Raw genomic sequence first — 22,500 nt, 5'->3', positions numbered from 1 at the left:
TACATGTAATAATGATATATAATATATATATAATGTATACACATAATTTTATGTATACATGTGTGTCATAGACTTAGTAATGGTTGTTGTTGCATACTGTTGCTATAATAGTGGAATGAGGAGGAGGAAGAACAGGAATAAGAAAATCGTCGGAAGGAAATCAATATAATTAACGATATGTTAGTACTTATTATCTATTTGCTTGCCTCCTCACGAGGCCAGAGTTAGGCACAAGTTTTATGTGGGGAAAATCCAGCTATTCAAAAAGAGGAACTCTAGATAGGAACAGTTACTCATATATTTGTATTATTTTATTCGTTGAGCGAATGTGAAGTTTTTTGAGAACTAAATTACTCGTTTTATTATGACTATTTAATGTTATTTATATTTTGATTATTTTATCTTTATTTTATAAAGTTTTTTTTTTAATTGTTTACGAATATATGGTTTTGTGGTTATTTGTTTTTACATTTTCTTGTTTTATACTTTTGTTGTTTTTTTTTTTACATTCAATTTTAATTATTGTTTCGCTACTTTTCCCAACAGTTTTTCATCAATATAAAATTGTTATGCGTGTCTCTTCTCGACATGAACTTACTGTCAAGGGAGACAAATGTGAGTTGCTTATTGGCATTAAATAAATTTGAAAATATTGTATGCGATAACAAAATGATATATTTCTCATAGATAACGAACAAAAATATATGGATTAAATAAATTTGATAGAACTTTGTAAGATTAAAGATTTATGTATTTTTAAGAGTTGTTTCAGAAAGAAATAAAAAGAAAGAAAGAAAGAAAAGAAAGAAAGAGAAAATGGAGTACAAAATGAATTCCAGAGAAAAAAGAAAACACAATATATGAAAAAATAAAGACTGCGTTTATGAGTGTGTGTGCGAGAGAAAGAGAGAGATTGTGTAAGGGGTGGAGAGAGAGAATCGAGAAGGAGATCACTAGAGTTTGGAGTGGAAAGTTGGGAAAATCGTGTTAATAAGTAGGAAATAATGAAAAAAATAAATGTAGGCACGTAATAGAAAGAATAAGAATCGAAAGATGGTTAGAGAAATAAGAGAACGTAAATTGGTGAAGAGAGGTAGAAAGAAAGAAATAAGAAAGACACTTAGAATGAAAGAAAGAAAATGTAGTCGGGAGAATTGGAGAAAGAAAGAAAGAAAGAGAGGTTGCAAACAAAAGAAAGAAAGTGGGAAGAGAGTTAGCAAGAAGGAAAGAAGAACGAAAGAAAAGAAACGGAAATAAGAGCGCTAGAATATCAGAAAGAAAGAAACAAAGAAAAAGTGACAGAATGGAATGTGGAAGATGAGAGAAAGCAAAGGGGATTAAATGAGAGCTACAAAGAAAGAAAGAAAGAAAGAAAGAAAGAAAGAAAGAAAGAAAGATAGATAGATAGATAGAAAAAAAAATAAACAGATAGGTAGAAAGGAAGATGGTTATAAAAAAGAAAAACAGAAAGAAAAAAAGAAAAGAGGAAGTTAGAAAAGATAGAAATAAAGAAAGAATGGGGATAGCTAGAAAAAAGATAGAAATTAGTAAAGAAAGTTATAAAGAGAGGAATAAAGAAAGAAAAGAAAGGAGAAGACATAAAGATGTCAAGAAAAAGAAATGAATGAGCGTAGAAATTAAAATTTCAAAAGATTAAAAAGTAAGACAAATGTAGATTTCTAGAACAAGAGGCGAGATGGAAGTTGAGAAACGGAAGTCGGGCAAAGCGGATTGGCTGGAGGACCGAATACAAGGATGATAATTAATTAAATTCAATAAGAGAAATCGTAAATAAAAAAAAGAAGTTAACGATACGAGGGGCGATAAAAAGAAAATAAAGAAATTGAAGAAAGCCAGAAAGAAGTTAAACAAAAACGAAAAGAAAAGCGAACGAAAAAAAATGTTCTGAAAAGTAAATCGGACAAAAAAATGCGGATGGGATGATGAAAAATATGATACAACTACAAATGAAGAAATTGCAAGAAAAATGGAAGAAAGAGAGAAAGGTGGGAGTAAAAAAGAAGGAAAAGAAAATTTAATGAATAAAAGAAGAACAAGAAGAAATGAACCACGGAAAGAAAAGATATATGGAGTTGTGAAGTTTTAAAATAGAAAGAAAGAAAACAAATGGGCGAGAAGGTTGGAATAGAGAAACCAAATAATCGACCGGAAATCAATCAGGAAGTGCAAATCCGCCAAAGAGAGTTAATGGCAGGAAGAAGAAGAAAAAGAAGAAGAAGAAGAAGAAGAAGAAGAACAACAACAACAACAACAACAACAAGATGTCCATGATGATGATCATGACGTGAAGATGATGATTTTAATAGACAAATAAAAAAGGAGAAGAAAAGAAAAGAAAATGAAAAAAACGATGAGTTAAATAAATCTATAAAATCTAAAGGAGAAAGGGAGATTAATAAATAGAGAGAATGTGTGTGAGAGGGAGGAGGAGAAAATAAGAGAAAGTCAAAGTGGAAAAGAAATTCGGTCAAAGAAAGTTGATTGACTGGGGATGAATAATTGATGGTGAAATAAGTCCAACAATCAAATAAAACTACACAAAGAAAGAAAAAATGTAGGAAAGTAAAAAAAAAAGCAGAACAAACTAAGAAAGATGGGAAAGGTAAAAGTAGAAGTGTAAAAAGAAAAAGACAACAATATATATATAGGTATTTAATTATTATAGTAAAAAAATAATTATATATATATATATATATATTATTATTATTATTATTATTATTATTATTATTATTATTATTGCTATTATTATTTTATGTATCTACATAAAGATATGTAAATGTTTGACGTATTTACTTCAGTACCCAATACGTAAGTAGAGTAAGGTAGTAAGTTTTGAAAATATATATGGCAATCAAGCTACATAGAATTTTCAGCATTCCATTCTCGTGAGGATTCGTCAGGCTATTGCGTGGAAAACTTACTATATATATATATATATTATATATATGTATATATATCGAAGAAGAAAGCGATAGATAGATAGATAGACATAGATAGATAGATAGATAGATAGATAGATAGATAGATAGATAGAAAGAAAGGCGGGTAGAGAGACAGGAAGACAAAGAGAAAGAAAGATATGAGGAGAAAGGAAGATGAAAAAGAACGGAAACCCCACAGGAAGGGAATATTGGACAAAGATGGTTGATGGCGGAGTGATGAAGATAATGATAAAATAATTGCAATAAACAAATCATCAATGCGAAAAAAAGGATGGCAAATCCTGATTCATTAAATGCCGTAATTCAGTCTGAGATGATCAAGCGAACCGGCAAGACATCGCAAAGTTTCAACAAGAACAAATTCTTAAAAAAGTGGGAAAATACACGCAATCACATTGATGATAGTTGTCCATAGTTGAAATCAAGATTGCAGGAAACATTCAAAATTCAGAGGTGTGTAGCTTTTTTATTTACTTTTAAATATTTTATCCCCATTCGTCTTCTGAAAAAAAAAGGTTTTAGTGCCTTAAATAATTACTATTTTACTATTAATTTCAGTAATTTTTATTTAAAATTTATCTTACTAAATCCTGGTATAATTTATTTGTAAATAAATATTTTTTGATACTGTAAAAGGTATGGGTAAAAGTATGAAATTGTTGACGTCAGAATTTATAACGTCATCATGACGTCACCATTAAAACTCTGACGTCAACCGATATTTTTGAAGTCTTATTTTATTACTAGTACTACGTTGTGTAAATTCCGCGACTGCTTACTTAGCGTATTTTTTTTTTACCGGAAAAAGATTTCACTTGTACCTGTGACGATAGTCTCTGGTAAAAAGAGTATTTTTGCATATATTTGTCTCTCGTTATGGTTTGAGGAAAATTGACCATTATAAAATAATATCATCTTAACCATTATAAAATGATAAAATGTTAACCATTATGAACTAAAATATCTTAATCATAGTAAAATAATAAAACGTTAATCATTGTAAAATTATAACATCTTAACCATTAAAAAAAAAAAACTATTATAAAATAACTAGGAGGAAAATCCGAATTTGTCCGGAATTGAATGGGGATCACAAGTTTTCCACCCTCCCTGACTTTGTCATTTTTTTTTTTTTTTTTACTAAAATCGATAGCTTGCCTGCTCTAATTGGGGGCCCACTGCAGTGTACTAGGAGGAAGCTTCACATAATTCCCAGCAGTCACAATACATTGTAGTCTATATTGCACTGTAGAGAATATAATTTGATTTTATAAAATTATCTGTTAATAATGGCTTCACTTAAAGTTTAAAATGCAAAAGTCAAGTATCATGGTTCAATTGTGCTCTAAACAGAAACATCCATTTCGAACGCGCCCGTCTTATCAAAGAAAAAACTGTTGATTTATGAGAATATATTCTTACATAATAACTTGAATTAAAGTTAAACGGACAAAAATCAAGTATAATTGTTTAATTGTATTCTCAAAATAATATTCATTTCGACCGCGCCCATGTTTTATAAAATAATCTACAATCGATTTTATAGGTGATAAAACTTCTCAAACGCACTTGTGATGTTAGAGTGTATAACGGTGTTAACTTTAGTATAAATTAGACTTCATTCTTAAATCAGATTTTTTCGATTGTCGATTTTCGAAACTTATCGGACGCATTACGATGCAAAACTTACGTAAGAACACTCACATACACATCAAGCACATTCGTGTGAAATCTTTTAAAAATCGGCCAAGCAGATTCCGAGTCAATAGGGAACTCTCTCTCTCTCTCTCTCTCTCTCTCTCTCTCTCTCTCTCTCTCTCTCTCTCTCTCTCTCTCTCTCTCTAACTTACACAGACTTGTTTTTATATAATAGAAGATAGATAGATAGACAAAATGTTAACCTTTAAAAAATAATAAAACCATAAGCAATTTAAAATAATAAAATCTTTGCAATAATAAAATAACACATTATACTAAAATTCAAACATGATAAAATAATCATAACTTAAACATATAAAATAATGAAATATTTGCAATAATAAAATAACACATTATACTAAAATTCAAACGTGATAAAATAATCATAACTTAAACATATAAAATAATGAAATTTTGCAAATCATAAAAACTAAAATATTAACCATCACAAAATAATCAAATCTGCATTACATTATCGAATAATTAAATCTTTAACATTCTAAAATAATAAACGTGCTAACACAATTGAATATGTTTGATGACGTTATAAAAACACTGATTCAAGCCAAATTTTTCTGTAAAATTAGTTGTCTAGTAAGGCTATCCGTTTGTAAGAAGTTTTATCGTGACGTAAAATCGCATTCATTTTGTTCCATCCGGTAGTCATCGCAGAGTTTTCATGAAAGTGGCTAACGACACGAATTGAAAATCTGGGAGTGCCTAGTTCGAATTCAGTTCGTTCCTTAGAAACACTTTCATCATACTAACACTTGACCTTATGTCTTACCTGCTAAAATAAATAAAATAATATACGCGGCTCGACATAATCGTTGATATCATATTTGAAAAGATCAAATTATCTAAGAATTTAAATTGGACGAGAAAGGTTTCATGTACCTTTTTGGTCGTGAATAATTCTAAACAATTATTAATGCTTTATGTATTTTTGCAACTAAAGAATTAAGACACGGCAAAATGCGTGATGAATAAGATTATGAGTGCTTATTTTCAACAGCATTAGTTGATATATATATATATATATATATATATATATATATATATATATATATATATATATATATATATATATATATATAGGCAAAAAATTCCAAAAACAAAAATTGGGTACAAGGCCACTCAAAAATTGGTGACGGGGAGGTCTATTATCATGTTTGTCACTGTACCTTTGCTTGTCTATGTTAATCCTAACTGGAGATCTCATTTACCTCACACGCACCGGTGTTCATCTTACTTTAGATTCCCGAATAAAGTTATTTTTTTATTATAAATGAATAAATAAATGTATGCTTATATGTTATATGTACGAATAAATTTTTATAAAAAGTCGTTTGTTTAATTCATTTGGCGTGGGATGGGGGAAATTCAATAAAAAAAAACAAAAGGTGTCAATCGAACCTTCCTAACCCTCTCTAGATGGGAGACCGCCCACTGTTTTCCGGCTTTATGCGGGTCGAAAACATCCCTCAATACTTGTACTTTCGCCATCACATTCGAATGACGTCACAGCATTTTTATTTTTTACTTTCCCTCTTTCTTATACCCCCTTTCTCTAACTCTCTCTTTCTTTTTCTTCCTTTTTCGTATACCCGCATGTGAATCACGTGACTTTCATTTCTTTCAATCGTTTAGTATTCTGTCGCTCTCGCTTTCTCATACATTTTTAAACGTTTTTTTTCTTTTTAATCTAAAATCCTCTCTCTTCCACTCTGTATTTATATCATAAGCTCTCATAATCAGACTCTTCTCTTTCTATCGACTTCCACTCTCCCTCCCTGTCTCTCTCTCTCTCTCTCTCTCTCTCTCTCTCTCTCTCTCTCTCTCTCTCTCTCTCTCTCTCTCTCTCTCTATTTTAACCTTTTATTATGGCGCACGTATGGAAGCGGTACCCCTCTATGTATTTTTTATTTTCATTTTTTTTTCTTTTTTTTTTCAACAGATTATTATCGAATGGTCAAAAACAATATTCAATATTTAAAAGTTTTTAAGGGGTGCTCCGTTTCTAATATAGCCTATTTCTAGTTTTAGAAACATCGACATTTTTTCAGCTAAATTTTGCGAATTTATTATTTTCAAAGCAGTTTCGCCTTCAAAAAGTTACTTAAAAGGGCTAAATTCGCGAAATTTGGCCGAAAAAGGTTGATGTTTCCAAAACAGGGGATCGATTTACGAGAACGTTGTATTATAAAAAATGTTAGATATTCATTTTCTTCTTGTATTTTTTTTTTAATGTAGATTAGTTTTTTTTATGGTTATACGATAATAATCCGCTGAAAAATTAAAAAAGACAACACTAAAAATTTACAGGGGGAGGGGGGAACCGCTTCTATACGTGCGTCCTTACTTTTTCTATTGTTATTCTTTTACTTACGCTTTAACTCCCTCTCTCTCTCTCTCTTTGGATTTCATTTTTTTTTTTTCACCCAGGTTATCCTATTTCTCCTTTTACTACTACTCTCTTTCTTTCTCTACCTTCACTCTCTCTCTCCCTCCCTCTCCCTTTTTTCATCGCCTTACGCTCTCTTACTAACGCTAACGCTCTCTCTATCAAACTCACTTGCATCTACGTTTCATTTTTTTTTTTTTTGCTCTACCCCCACCATCACCCAAATTTCTCTTTCTACCAAACAATTGTCTGCCCTCTTTTGCTTAGTCTCTCCTTCTCTCTCCCTCTCACTCCTTCTCTTTCCCTCTCCCACAACTAACTCACCCGTCTATAGAATATTGAAAGATGTATGTATTTTCCGTCACATTCGATTAACCCAACGTCCTTTCTTGTTTTTCCTTTCTATTGACTTCTTCATTTCTTTTCTATATCCATCCCCCACCCTCACACTTTGAACTCTTCAGACTTCGCTTTTCCCTTCCATCATTCTTATCCCGAGAATAAGCACTTGCTTTCACAATCAATTAAAATGAAGTTATATACATATACACATTGACGCGCGTGTACACACATCTCTGTCTTTCCCTGCCTATTTATTTATCTATCTATCTATCTATCCATTTATCTATCTATCTATCTATCTATCTATCTATCTACCTATCTATCTATCTATCTATTTATCGCCGTATATATGTGTGTATGTGTATGCAAATACATGTTTATAGGTATGAATCTAAAAATATATTTTTCCGTGTGTGTGTGTGTGTGTGTGTGTGTGTGTGTGTGTGTGTGTGTGTGTGTGTGTGTGTGTGTGTTGATCATGCTGACACACCGGTTCTCGTCAGACCACCGAAGTTGAGCAACGTTGAGCTTGGCAAGTACCAGATAGGTGACCATTTGAGAATTCTAGGGACTATATATATATATATATATATATATATATATATATATATATATATATATATATATATATATATATATATATATGCTCCCCGCTTATCTCGGCATTGCTTCCAGTACTCCTGGGCCGTCACTTGCCACTGGTATTTAACAACACCGGCTCAGAAGAGGTGTGGTTGTAAATTGCGAAACTCATGCCACAAAAATTCCATACGAAGCTACCCTTACAGTGGGTACCCATAGTCTATCAAGACTGAAGGATGCTACCATGCATCTATTGAGAATGGTGAGCAATTTTTGAAAAATAAACGACGTTATTATTTTAGTATTATTATTTTTTTTATTATTCAATACTTCAAACGCCATGTGTTTTTCATCAGAAATAATTAATTTCTTTTACTTGTTACTTTTTATAAAAGAAAAAATGAAGAGCCGGTAACAAGATATGAGCTAATTAGAAGCAGATCACACACACACACAACACACACATATATATGTTATATATTACATATATATATATATATATATATATATATATATATATATGTATATATATATATATATATATATATATATATAATTAAAAATTTTAACTATCACTGATAATTGAGCATTTTCAGTTTAAAATCCCACCGATACTATTGCCTGTATATACGCACATATATGTATGCATACATATTTTATATATATATATATATATATATATATATATATATATATATATATATATATATTCTATTTTACAACGAGTAATTCCTATGAGAGGAGCATAAAGATGGCGACCTACATAGTTGTGCAAATTCATAGTAGCATGAAACCCCTATCATAGTAGCAGTTCACAGATTTCTGCTTGTTTCCAGCGCCGAGGCAAACTGGCGATGCGAGTTCGTCCGGGCAACAACAACCTGTTGCAACCGTGGCGCTCTACTTTCAATCAACAGGTGCCCTTCGCCCGCCACTCGCTTACCGATGCCTTCTTCCTCTTTCATTAAATTTCGCTTCTTTCTCTTAATATCTACACTCCTACCCACACCCATTCTTTTGACTCTAGCGCCCATTGTTTCCTTTCATACCTATGCATAAATACCAGGAAATAGTAGGAACTGGTCTAATATATACGGATACCTAAATTTCTACATTCGATAAATATATATATATATATATATATATATATATATATATATATATATATGTATGTATATATATATATATATATATATAATGACATGAGATTTACCTTCTCAAAACTGCAACAGAACCGATTCAAGACAACATACCTGGCACGATATCCTTTCATATAGACTTGCATAACAATAATAAATAGTATGTGATTTTAAAAAAATAATCAGAAAACTTTTACACCCACACACGCGCGCACATTGAGTGTGTGTATATTTATTAATTTCAATATCCCTACACATTGGTCCGGTCATGCATCGATGCCTGCGGTTTCTCGGAAACAGTTTCTATCCAGGAAACAGCATGTATCGATGGACATATCGAATTAATATATGATTTTATTTGAAATTAAGAAATATACATATATATGCTCTTACATGCGTATTTATGCATAGCAGAAAAAATAGATTTCTCAACCTCGGTTTCAAACCAAACCGAGAAAGAATATCCAATTGACACAAAGAACGCGACATCCTATTGGATAGAGTTCTATCCACAATCATTTCGTTTATTACATTTAAAGTATAATCTTCCATAACATTGGAGAGAAAAAATAGATATTGGGAGGGGGGGGGCAAAGAAGTTAGCTCGAAGTTTTTATAACACCTATACTGAGCAAATAACATCTATATTAATCAATGATACATACGTAGTTACACATATACAATTATATATAAATATATATATATATATATATATATATATATATATTATTCAATAACATGACACACATATACATATATTAACCAATAACACATGCATAGACTCACGCACGCACGCACACACACACACACACACACATAAATATATCAAAAATTACATACACATAACACATGTACATAAATATGTACTAATCAATTACACACATATACATATATTAATTAAGGACAAATACACGCATATATATATATGTGTGTGTGCGTATATATATATATATATATATATATATATATATATATATATATATATAATATTGTTATCTGCGTATTTTCGTCCTCTCTATGACTCAGCAGTGTGGTTAAACCCCATGATGTACGAATATTTTCATCTTGACATTTTAATGTGCTCATAAAGACCGGATAAAAATTTCTGACATTTTAAAAAAGATTTTCTTTCATATTATTTTCTTTTTAAAACTTTCATATTATTTTTAAGGCAAATAATTAAGAATTCCGATGAAATATTAGGACGATCGTTTTATTTGATGAGAAATATGCTAAAAGCTATTTTTTGTCGTTGCTTTTATGTTAGATTGTATATGTTCAGTATGCATTGTTATAGCCTTCGATAACATTGCTTTATATACTGCTGCCACATCTGGGCGGGGGCTGCAAAAAACAGCCTATCCTGCCTTGACGGAGTACAAAATAGACTCCGTGGCTTGGTGGGGGATTCCCTTTTCTCTACCCTACAACCTCTTTCCCACAGAAGAGAAGTAGCGAGCCTGTCATTGTTCTATCGTTACTTCCATGGCAGGTGCTCGTCTGAGCTCCATTCTCTGGTCCCCCCTCGCCAATCTTTCTCAAAAAACACCCGACTAGCTGAAACCACCGTCAATAATTTTCCCCACTCCCTATCTGTGCCTAAATCAAAACGCAGATACCATGAACAAAGCTTCTTTCTTAGAACTGCACGCCTGTGGAACTCTGTTCCGCTTGCCTGTTTCCCTCCCGACTTCAACCTGGATGCCTTCAAGTCCAACACAAACAAATTCCTGATGAACCGCCCCCCCCAAGTAATGACACCTTACCAATTCTCCAATACTATTGCTACACTATCCCTTTGATTACTGTACACACACAATACCCCTTATCCCCGAGTGGCCATTGGGCCTTGATAAGTGGTGAACTCCATGTAAAAAAAAATATATATATATACATAATGCTGTAAGCAAACTAAACCACTCTCTTTAAATTTTAATTAAGGGATTAATCCTTCTGGAAACATGAGTTTTTATTAGTTTTTTTGTTTTTTTAATTTTCATCGTACTTTTTTAATTGCTTCTCACTTAATTTCGAACGTTTTTATCGATAACATTCATTCGGACGATTTATTATATAAATAAAAGTATAACATTTGTTCAGTCCTCGGTCCCGCAAAAAAATTTTTCTTGACTGCAGCATTTTTTTTTTAATCCCATATACTCTACCAGTTTTTGAAGCACTTACACATAAAGCTGGCCTTGTGTGTAACTTTTTTTATACGAGAAAATAAACAGAGACTAATTAGCAAGACTATAAACACGTCTTAAAAATACAAAACTAAAAAAGTAACTGCAGCGGAAACCGAGTTAAGCAATATTCAGTGTGTTCAATTCTAAAATGGGTGACCATTTAAGGATGTGTGCAGGAAAGCTTTCTGCTTATCTCGCCATTAATTTCGGTCATCATTGGCTTCACCTTGACACTGGAATTAAGCTGTACCTATTCAGCAGAAGCGTGGTTGTAGACTGCGCACCTCTTGTGTCACAATTGACTTCCTACGAATATAGTTTTACAGGCTGTATTTATTGACTCACGAGACGGGAAGAAAACCTGCTGTAGTGTATAATTTCATAGACGTTTCAACTTTATTTGGAAATAAGTTTTGTATTTTGAATCAGAACAGCTAAATAAAACAAAATGAAAGAGAGTATTACCTTTAATTGAGAATATATTCAGCATTTAAATATTTGGTTATGAAAATATAAACCGGGAAGATATTTTAAGTACAAATTTTTGAGTATTAATACGTAGATTTTAATATTCAGTATTTTATTCAAAGAATATATTTCGTAACAAAGGATCACCGACTGGCTATTGACAGCATAAATAGACTTAAAATAAAATAAAAAGTGTTTTCCCTTGCCCTTTCTTTCTCTCTCTCTCACTCTATCTATCCATCTCCTCTCTTTCTTTCTCTCTCTCTCTCTCTCTCTCTCTCTCTCTCTCTCTCTATATATATATATATATATATATATATATATATATATATATATATATATAAATTTATATGATCGCGGCACTAGATACGCTAATGTTTCAGACAAATGGTCGGTTAAAACCAGAGGTCCCCGTCAGGCGACTTAAAATATGGTTGCTTTCCACAGTATATATATATATATATATATATATATATATATATATATATATATATATGCGGGGGGGGGAACAAGACACGAATATAAAACATTTAGATTAGACAATAACGCCAAAAACATGTAAAATTTCTTTTTATTTAATTTTAAATTACTTATAGTCTACAAGTATGTAATTAGGTTTATTCAGACTGCTATCCTCGTCTCAGATGATATTTTCTTAACATTTTGACCGATGTAACCTCCGATCTGCTTCAGATCGTCTTGTGGAACTCAAGAATGTTTATGTTGAACTCGGGAATTCATGAGGAATTTCGAATCGGCTCCTTCATTCAATACATTTTTTATTGTCTTCATTCACAAGAAGATTGAATCCTCAAAATCTAACTGCGATGCTAATAATATAATTAACAATTACTAATAATATAATTAACAATTACTAATAATATAATTAACAATTACTAATAATATAATTAACAATTACTAATAATATAATTAACAATTACTAATAATATAATTAACAATTACTAATAATATAATTACAAATTACTAATAATATAATTACAAATTACTTAAGATTCCTACACAACCATGTATGATGGAACGGGAACAAGATACCCGCGTGGATTAAATCGCGATTTCGGAGTTCGACTGAAACATTCCTGAGTTCGACAAGACGCGTCTGAAAAAGGTCGGAGGTTCCATCAAGCGACGTATTGGAAGAATAATAATCACGATTAAAATATACATAGGAAAATGCAAAAAAAAACAAAACAAATTAACAATCTTCATTCAAACAATTTCGAAACAAAATACTTTTTATACCATAAACAGAATACGCAAGTAAGTTGCAAGAAGTTTTTTTTAATAGTCTCACCCCCGTGCAACTATAATATCTATGCGCACACGGCCATCCTACTCCCATCCTTGGAACTATTTTATAAGCCACTACCTCCTACTGTAAACAGAGCAACCTGATACTTCTTGAAAATCAGAAAAATTTATAAAATTGTCCAGTTTGAAGTTGATTACAGCGTTTATAAAATAAATGGTACTAGTGCACTTGATCCGCTGAAATAATAACGTTATTATTTAAAAAGCCATTCTTAACATGGGGAGGGGAAGGTGTTTTGTACCTATTCTGTACTTTAACCTTACAATTAAATAAAAAAAAACATATCATAACACTTTAATTAAACTTGGAAATACGATTTTTAAAAAAATAGCGCGGATCGGTAAGTACATTCGCATCAAATAAATTATATAGTTAATAAAATAAATTATATAGTTTATAAAATAAATTATATAGTTTATAAGATATGTGTTAGTATAGTTTGTTTCAGCTTAATATAATCCCTAAATAAGTACATTTGCGTAACCAGAAAAAAGCGGGTATTACTCACATCTATTTTTCTTTTAATGGATAACTCCTAAGAATCTATAGAAAATTTATACAAAATATAATTTGTCAACTTTTAAAAGTGTCTCTCTATTTTTTTTTTTCCACGACATTTTATGCAAAGGTGAAGAATTATTAAACCCAAGGTGAGCATTAAAGGGTCAAGTAAACCATCATCCAGCGAACCCTGATATGGTTGGGATTCCTTAAACTATCCGTTTTAGCGACCTCGTAATGTTGCCCCCCCTCGCCATGCAATCAAATGCATTTTAAAATAATTATTATGTATATCACTACACAAATTAAATCGAAGAAAGAAAAATAATAGCCGTTTGTGATTTGCAGAGTGCGGAAATATGAAGGATAATCGTTTGCAAAACACCCACATACAAAAAGAAAAACACATGAAACTGCGCAAGTCGAAAAATGTTCATGTCTTCCACCCACACAAGGAAACCTGTGCCAATAATAAGATGAACACCTGTTGTAAGTTTTGCAGATGACCCGTGGAGAACTAACGAAAAGGATAGCTAACAAGAAAGCATAAAACAACGTACATACGACTCTATATATAAATACATATATATATACATACATATATTCCTATATACATGTATAATGTACTAATCGTCAGACAAATTCAGAACGTTCATTGGTTGTGATGTAACATCTGTACATAACTTCGTAACACTTACTCAGAATATATATATATATATATATATATATATATATATATATATATATATATATATATAAAGAGAGAGAGAGAGATAAACATATTCAAACATATATAAAACATATATTCACGCATGATCATTCATAGTTTACAGAAGTGTTGCTAAGACTTTACATACAACTAAAAGTACATGTATAGTACTTAAAAGTATATATATATATATATATATATATATATATATATATATATATATATATATATGTGTGTGTGTGATGAATGTATCCGACCAAAACCTTAACACATCTTGCAAGTACATATATAGTGATTATAAGTACTTATGCACATACATGTATTCAATAAATAATATTAATATGCGTTCGATTTATTTCTACGGTGATACACAAACAATGCAGTTATAATAAATATCTATGTATATAGAATATATAACTTGTTGAAACTTTCTCGGATATTTATATCATTTGTCTGAATCAGTTAGTTGTTGAACAATTACTTCTACGGGAATCATGCATACATTTTATTGACTATTCTTAGCATTGAACAGAATTATAGATTTTTAATATACATCACTAAAAATATACGATGTTGAAGGTGAAAATACAGCAGACTACTTTAAAACCTTTTTATGATTATTGATGATTCGGCTAATTAAAAAAAATAAAACTTTACAAAAAAAAGTTGATATAACTCGTTAATTTTTACCTTTATTTTAGCAAAATTTAAAGCATAATTGCATTGAAACGTAATATAGATAAGTACAATAATTAATTTATTAATATTGTTTTTTTTTCTAATTTTTTACAATCAAGGAAAATTATTTTTTAATTTTTGATACAGAAAGTACATTTTACAATTTGGCAGCCATCAACGCACCTGAAACTTAGACGCTGTTCTCTCAAAACGGAAAGTCACAAAATCATTGATATAACCCTAAAAAAAAAAAAAGAATTATAATCACTGAAAAAAAAAAGAAAAAAAAAGCAATATGCCATTTGGCTCGTTTCAAGAACTCAAGGGTCGTGTCCTTTATCCACCCTTGGAGGCTGCACAACTTGCGAAGGTTTCTTTCCAAAGGTAAGTCTTCTTCTCCGTTTCTCATTAAAACTGCAAGGGATTTTCCCGCGAACCTGACTGCTCGCTTCCGGTTTTTTTTTTCTTTTTTTAATTCATGTTCGTTTGTAGATTTCCGCTTTCAATTTATCGGTTTCTTTTTATTTTAAGCCATATTTTTTAAATCTCATTTTTTACTATCTTCTCCTTTTAACATACAAAGTTTTTATTCCAAAAACTTTAACAATATAAAAACTAAATGAATTTACAAAATTATTTTAAAACGGCAGTTTATTTCTTTACTTAATAGTATTTCTTAATCTTACGAATTGAAGCTTAAAGGTTTTATACTCTTGTTCTTAAGGCGTTTTTCTAAAGTATATTACTGGTGACGTTTTTCTAAAGTATATTACTGGTGACGTTTTTCTAAAGTATATTACTGGTGACGTTTTTCTAAAGTATATTACTGGTGAAGTTTTTCTAAAGTATATTACTGGTGAAGTTTTTCTAAAGTATATTACTGGTGACGTTTTTCTAAAGTATATTACTGGTGACGTTTTTCTAAAGTATATTACTGGTGACGTTTTTCTAAAGTATATTACTGGTGAAGTTTTTCTAAAGTATATTACTGGTGACGTTTTTCTAAAGTATATTACTGGTGACGTTTTTTCTAAAGTATATTACTTTATTGGGAAAAAAATTTGTTAATATGTCTTGATGTGAAAATAACCTATAATATTTTTAAAATGTCAACCACTAAAAAATATTTTAAAAGTTTTAATTAAATTACTTCTAATTTTTCTCTCAAGTGAAGGTGCTCTATCTTAAGTTTCAGGTTAACAAGAAATATTACCAGGGCTGAGACATTAATAGCATACATATTTTTTAATTAAATATGTATTTTACTTAATAATATATTATCAGGATTTATCAAATATGCAGTAATAATTTTTTGGAAATGAAATAATTTTAGAATAAACTATATTTTATATAATATATAAAAGATATATATATATATATGTATATATATATATATATAATTTCTAGCTCTTTCGATAAAACAGCACAAAACTATATATATATATATGCATATATATATATATATATGTATAGTAATAAAATCAAAAGAATGTAGTGTTTATTATCTGATATACTCAATGGTAAACTATAGTCTAATATAAATAGCAGTATTTATATATAGATAGTTTACTGATTTTTTTTTCTGTCCGCTGATGAGAAGTATAGCAAGAATAGCATTCTTTGAAACTCCGCGGAATAAGGAATTTGTAAATTGTTTTTTTTTTTAGTATTCAGTCGAACTTTTGATTGTAAGGTTACACCCACAGTTCTAATTTTCTTTCTCTTATATATATATATATATATATATATATATATATATATATATATATATATATATATATATATATAACTGATGAGCCAAATGGAGGGCGAAACTCGAATCTTGCCTTCTGGTTCGTTGGCGGTCATGGCTCCTGTGAGCTACAATGTTGTCTGGTTATGGAAGTATATATATATATATATATATATATATATATATATATATATATATATATATATATCGTTTTTGTTGATTTATCGAAAGAACTAGAATTGTTTCACTGCTAAAATAAAATTATTTAAATGCAAAAGTTAATTAAGATTAAATAAACGCCTATTGACGGATATATTATGTATTTTGTGTAAATGCTGTTTAGTAAATACGCAAAACGGCTATATATAATATGTATGGCTACATTAATTCATTTACTCTAATCTATTATTCCCATCATTTTGTGTAATTTTTACTTCAGTCAAAGTCCTCAGAAATCCATGACCCTCTTCTTGGGGCTAACACTTGGTGTCTATGTGAAATACTTAGATATTCAACTATTTCATTGAGGTTTTACATCTCAAACGCTGAATTTGTAAAGAAGTTTAGAAATTAACCATTTTAATATGTTGTAGCATATCATTCTCGCGGGACAACTATTTATCTAGTCTGGTGGAGTATTAATATTTGAGCTCATATTTCAGGTTACATTATATAGAGAAACTGAACATTGTACTCATCTATATATATATATGTGTGTGTGTGTGTGTGTGTGTGTGTGTGTGTGTGTGTGTGTGTGTGTGTGTGTGTTTATAAGTACAAGCACTATTTACGCATACATATCTACAGTATACTAATTCTTGAGCAATGTATAATACATATAAATAACATTAATAAAAAATATATGGAAAGACAAAAATACATGGATAACAACATCGCACATCCAGACCATTGTGTGTGTATATATATATATATATATATATATATATATATATATATATATATATATATACGCATATATATATATTGACATGCATGTATATGCTCAATAAAATAGTGGTCAATAAAAAAAGAACAAAATGTAATATTTTTATTTATATAGACAAATATTACATAGTCGCATAGTTTGCGACTATGTAATATTTGTCTATATTGATAAAAGGGATAAAAGAATTATATAAGAATTCTTTAAATCGAGATTACCGATTTAAAAATATTGACATCTATGTACACATGTGTGTGTGTGTGTGTGTGTGTGTGTGTGTGTGTGTGTGTGTGTGTGTAATCTGTTATTATCTCGTGTATATAGACGTATAATATAATTAAGTGAAGCCAGATATTATGTACATATTTTTCAGTGTGTGTCAGTGTTTCGGAAATATTTCCTTAAACATAAAAACTGGAAAATTTCACCCAAACATGATATATTATAATATCTTAAATTTAAAATGTATTATTCCAGTAATTTTGACGTAATTAAGTTTTTGGGAGGTCTGTTCCATATATACTTGAATCACATGAAATGCATTAAAATATTTCTTTGTGTTAGGCTTTACTTATGCTTGAAAAAATATCTATTCCAACTTCTCTGATTAGCCGTAATCTGTTATTAACTGATCAAGTGACATATATTTTACTAAATTTATGTTCCTCCTTTAGTTTATACCGTTTTATCTCTCGCTTTTGTAGTTGTTTTGACGTACGACAATCGAGAACAACCTGGAGTTTTCTCTTATTTAAGAAAGATTTGATTATATTAAGTATTCTTCCAATAATACCATATGATTAAATTTTTACGAAACCAGCGTGCAATATCCTGTCAAAGGTCTTTAATATATCCATGGCTACTGCCTTAGCTTCCCCTATCTTATCCGATGCATGGTATATATGTTCAGAGTTACAGTTACAATATTTGCAGTGCTTTGGCAGGTGCTCGTCTGAACTCCAATCTCTGGTACCCCCTCGCCAATCTTTCACGAAAAACACCCGTCTAGCTGAATCCACTGTGAAAAATTTCCCCCACTCTATATCTGTGCCTAAATCAAAACGCGGATTCCATGAACAAAGCTTCTTTCTTAGAACTGCACGCCTGTGGAACTCTGTTCCGTCTGCCTGCGTCCCACCGGACTACAACTTGGATGTCTTCAAGTCCAATGTTAACAAATTCCTAATGAACCGCCCCTTTAAGTAAACATTTCATCAAATCTCCACACTAACGTAATGTACTTGAAATAACCTTATCCCTGAGTGGCTTCCGGGCCTTGATAAGTGGTGATCACTGTGTAAAAAAAAAAAAAGAACGGGCTTGCCTAAATTCATACTATTTGTCGGAAAGAAGTTTAGTATCTGGTGGATTTGTGTTTAATTAATTAAGGACTCAAAGATTTGGGCGAAAATATTTGGGGAAGCTATTGGGGCGATAATTTAATGAGTGTGTTCCTTCGTTAGAATTCCTGTAAACTGTTCTCCAACACTTAGGAAAGCAAGATTCGTAAAGCATTTGTTGAATTGCTTAAAGAGAACTGGAACAACCTTAGCCGAGCATTTTTAATAGTATTTTTAATAGTATTTTAATAGTATAGCCGGGATAAGCTTGGGCTCAAATTGCTTTGAAATGTTCAGTTTTTTGTTTTTTTTTATCACGAACTTGAGATGAGGTGATATTTAGATTATGGAGTTGTTTTTGTTTGCAAAGGAAAATCTGGGGGGGGGGGAGTGTTTACTGGGTCCGAAGTGGGTTTGGAGGCAAACTGTCAGGCGAGCAATAAGCATTCTCGATTTCGGGATATTCGGGCAATTGTTGACTACCATTATTTACTCCACTGTTGTAAATTTTACAGAAACCATGAGTTCCTAATTTCTGTGACGGATTGTGCTTTCTGGTTGTTTCGGTATATCCTCTCTTAGCTGCGGCTATTCTGCTGTTGTAATTAATTATAGCCTCTATAGCCATGTATCTATTGGTACTGGACTTATATCGAATAAATCTGCGAATCATACTGTGAAAACTTTATATACTCAACATATTATATAAATTTTATGTGTTTTCATTAGTACATGATATGTGTGTGTGTGCGTGTGCGTGCGTGTGTGTGTAAGTGTGTGTGTGTGTGTGTGTGTGTGTGTGTGTGTGTGTGTGTGTGTGTGTGTGTGAAAGAGAGAGACAGTGAAAAAGAGAAGGGAGATAACCCCAACTGAGTGCCGAAATATTAGGTAATTCAAAAATAAGAGCGTTAAAAAAATAAGATCAGTTATCTGAATAGCTATTACGGTAAAGAAAGATGTACGAATATATATGTATATATATATATATATATATATATATATATATATATATATATATATATATATATATATATATATATTAAACGAATACTTAAATAAAAAATGAAACCATCACATTAATTTTCACGCTTGATCATACCAGTCAAAGTTTCTCTTAATATCATAAAGGCCCCAAGGATATGGTTTGCACCATCAGAGCCTTCTACTTCGTGATGGCTTGTGTCACATTTTCCTGTTGGAAGCACAGAAATATCATTCTCTTTTCTTATCTATTTTATTTCCACCAAGTACATGCTATTCCAAGCTAAAATGTGTTTTCGTTCGTGCAAATACTTATATTTTAGGATCTGCTAGCACTAGTTATAATATGCTTTAGTTATGACATTGATGTTGGGAGTAAATCAATTAAGCCTGATGATTTCCCTCGGTAATGTAACATGGACGTTTCTGTGTACTATTATTACCACTGAGATATTTAATATAACTATTACATCTACTAATAGGCAATAATTATAATAATAAATCTTAAGCATTGAGCACTTTTCAAGTAAATACTGAATATATATGTGTGTGTGTGTGTGTATGCATACATAATATATTATATCGACTTGTAATAGTATGTGTATATGCGTGAAATAGTAAAAATACATTTAGTATTGATTTATTTATAAAATATTATTGACTACATATGTGCATACATATTTCCTTCCACACTCTTTATAAACATCGAAGTTTCATTGTATTAAGGTGTACTTATCTACGGAAATACAATCATTATATATATATATGTGTGTGTGTGTGTGTGTGTGTGTGTGTGTGTGTGTGTGTGTGTGTGTGTGTGTGTGTGTGTGTGTGTGTGTATGTGTGTGTGTGTGTGTGTGTGTGTGTGTGTGTGTGTGTGTGTGTGTGCGTTTATGTGTGTGTGTGTGTGTGTGTGCATGTGTGTGTGCGGCGCGTGTGTGTTAATTAACTAGTAGAAATCCCTTGTTGTATAACTAGGAGAAACACTATTTGCTAGTTATCCTAATATCGTTTTCCATAGCCTGCAGCTCGCGAACTTAATTAATGTTGTTTGCAAAACACTTTTTTACTATAGTTTCAAAGTGTAGACACCTTTTCAATATTTGAATAATATTTTATTTCATATGAGCCAACGTTAACCAAAACAAAATGGTTATTCCGAACGAAATATTGATTTTGTAGATATGGACGTATTGATGACGTAAATCATGAATATAACTAACTTTACTTTATTTCATATGTAGAATCTCACACCAGAAAAGGTCATGGAAGTTTCTAACAAAATTAGACAAAAAATAAATACACAAATTTAATCTGCTTTTAAACCATTAGATTTCATATAGACGATCTTTTTTAAGCAAAGAAAGTTAAGTGTAAGTTTTTTATGTTTTTCTTTTTCATTTTCTCGACGTAAAATGGACATGGCTAGCATGAATTCCTTCAGCAAATAGGTAAAAGTTTTCTTGATTTTAAATGTTACTTTGAGCAACCATTTATTTATCATTTTAACTATGGGAAAGTTTGTTTGAAAATAAATTAAAGAATTAATTAAGTTCAATATATTTATAAAAATAATTGTAAACTCATCCTAGTGTGCTATTTTATTTTGATTAACTTAATATATATATACAGAAGGAGAGAGAGAGAGAAGGAGAAAAACTTCCACATTTTGTTAATGTAATATATGTAAATATATGTTTCTATAGACTCTAATTGCATTACATTATACTCTTAATTGCCTCAGTGTAGTCTGATGGAAGTTTTTTATCATAATATGTCGGGAATATTTCCCTTCATCAGCTACGTGTTCAATTTTAATTTAAATATGCATATGGATGCCTTATGTGATCAAAGTGTTATATACTCATCCAAGTACTCTAATTATTGTAATTTCAGAATATATATATATATATGGGGATTTAGCTCCAAAAGTTTCGGAGGTATTTTGTGAATAAACACACAGATAAGAGCTATAATATATAAATATACATAAAGCATTCCCAAACCAAAAGGTGTATTTAATTCACATTCATAAATTCTTACATTTTTATGAAGTAGGTTTTGCACGTGTTTCATTGAATAGTAAAAGACCACTAAAAAACTCAGAGACACAGATATGTTCCTCAAAAACACATGACGTATTTCGTCAGAGTATTTTAAAAAAGAAGTAGCGCCGCCTGATCAATTTTTTTAAGTTTTTTTTACCAAAAACTCATAAGCATCAAGAGGAATATAACAGCTGGAGTATATAAAATGATTAATGTCCATTACAATTAATTGTTATTACTTTTAATTTTAAGTATTAATTTTCTAGATCAATAACTAAAATTATTTCACTGAATTGCTTGAATTAAAACGAGGTTTTTAAGAGTGCTCAATAAAAAGAGTAAAATATATATTTTTTTAAATATTATATACATATGTATGTAAATTATTCCCATAATTAAACAATGTTGCAGCTCACAGGAGCCATGACAGCCAGCAAACCGGAAGTTCAAGAC

General features: G+C 30.6%; 1 protein-coding gene across 3 annotated transcripts in view; it reads left to right on the top strand.

Moving 5' to 3' along the window:
* LOC145277036 (vesicular glutamate transporter 1-like) overlaps window positions 1–22,500 on the top strand; it is a 766,656-nt gene that overhangs the window by 272,289 nt on the left and 471,867 nt on the right. The window contains exons 1-2 of one of the 3 annotated variants that reach the window (XM_080128667.1): window positions 1–3,416; window positions 15,151–15,387. The exon at window positions 1–3,416 is cut by the window's left edge and continues 1,038 nt beyond it. The exons of 1 other annotated variant lie outside the window; for it this stretch is intronic. In XM_080128667.1, coding sequence (XP_079984793.1) covers window positions 15,299–15,387 — 89 coding nt within the window. In that variant the 5' untranslated portion in view covers window positions 1–3,416; window positions 15,151–15,298. Of the gene's footprint in view, window positions 3,417–12,293; window positions 15,388–22,500 lie in introns of those variants that run through there. One more of the 3 variants, XM_080128666.1, reaches the window with a different exon arrangement.

The sequence above is a fragment of the Euprymna scolopes genome, chromosome 5 (genome assembly GCF_053919585.1).
Source record: "Euprymna scolopes isolate OS-2025 chromosome 5, ASM5391958v1, whole genome shotgun sequence".
NCBI lineage: Eukaryota > Metazoa > Mollusca > Cephalopoda > Sepiida > Sepiolidae > Euprymna > Euprymna scolopes.
The sequence above is the reverse complement of the archived record's forward strand: the minus strand, read 5'-3'. Positions and strand labels throughout refer to the sequence as shown.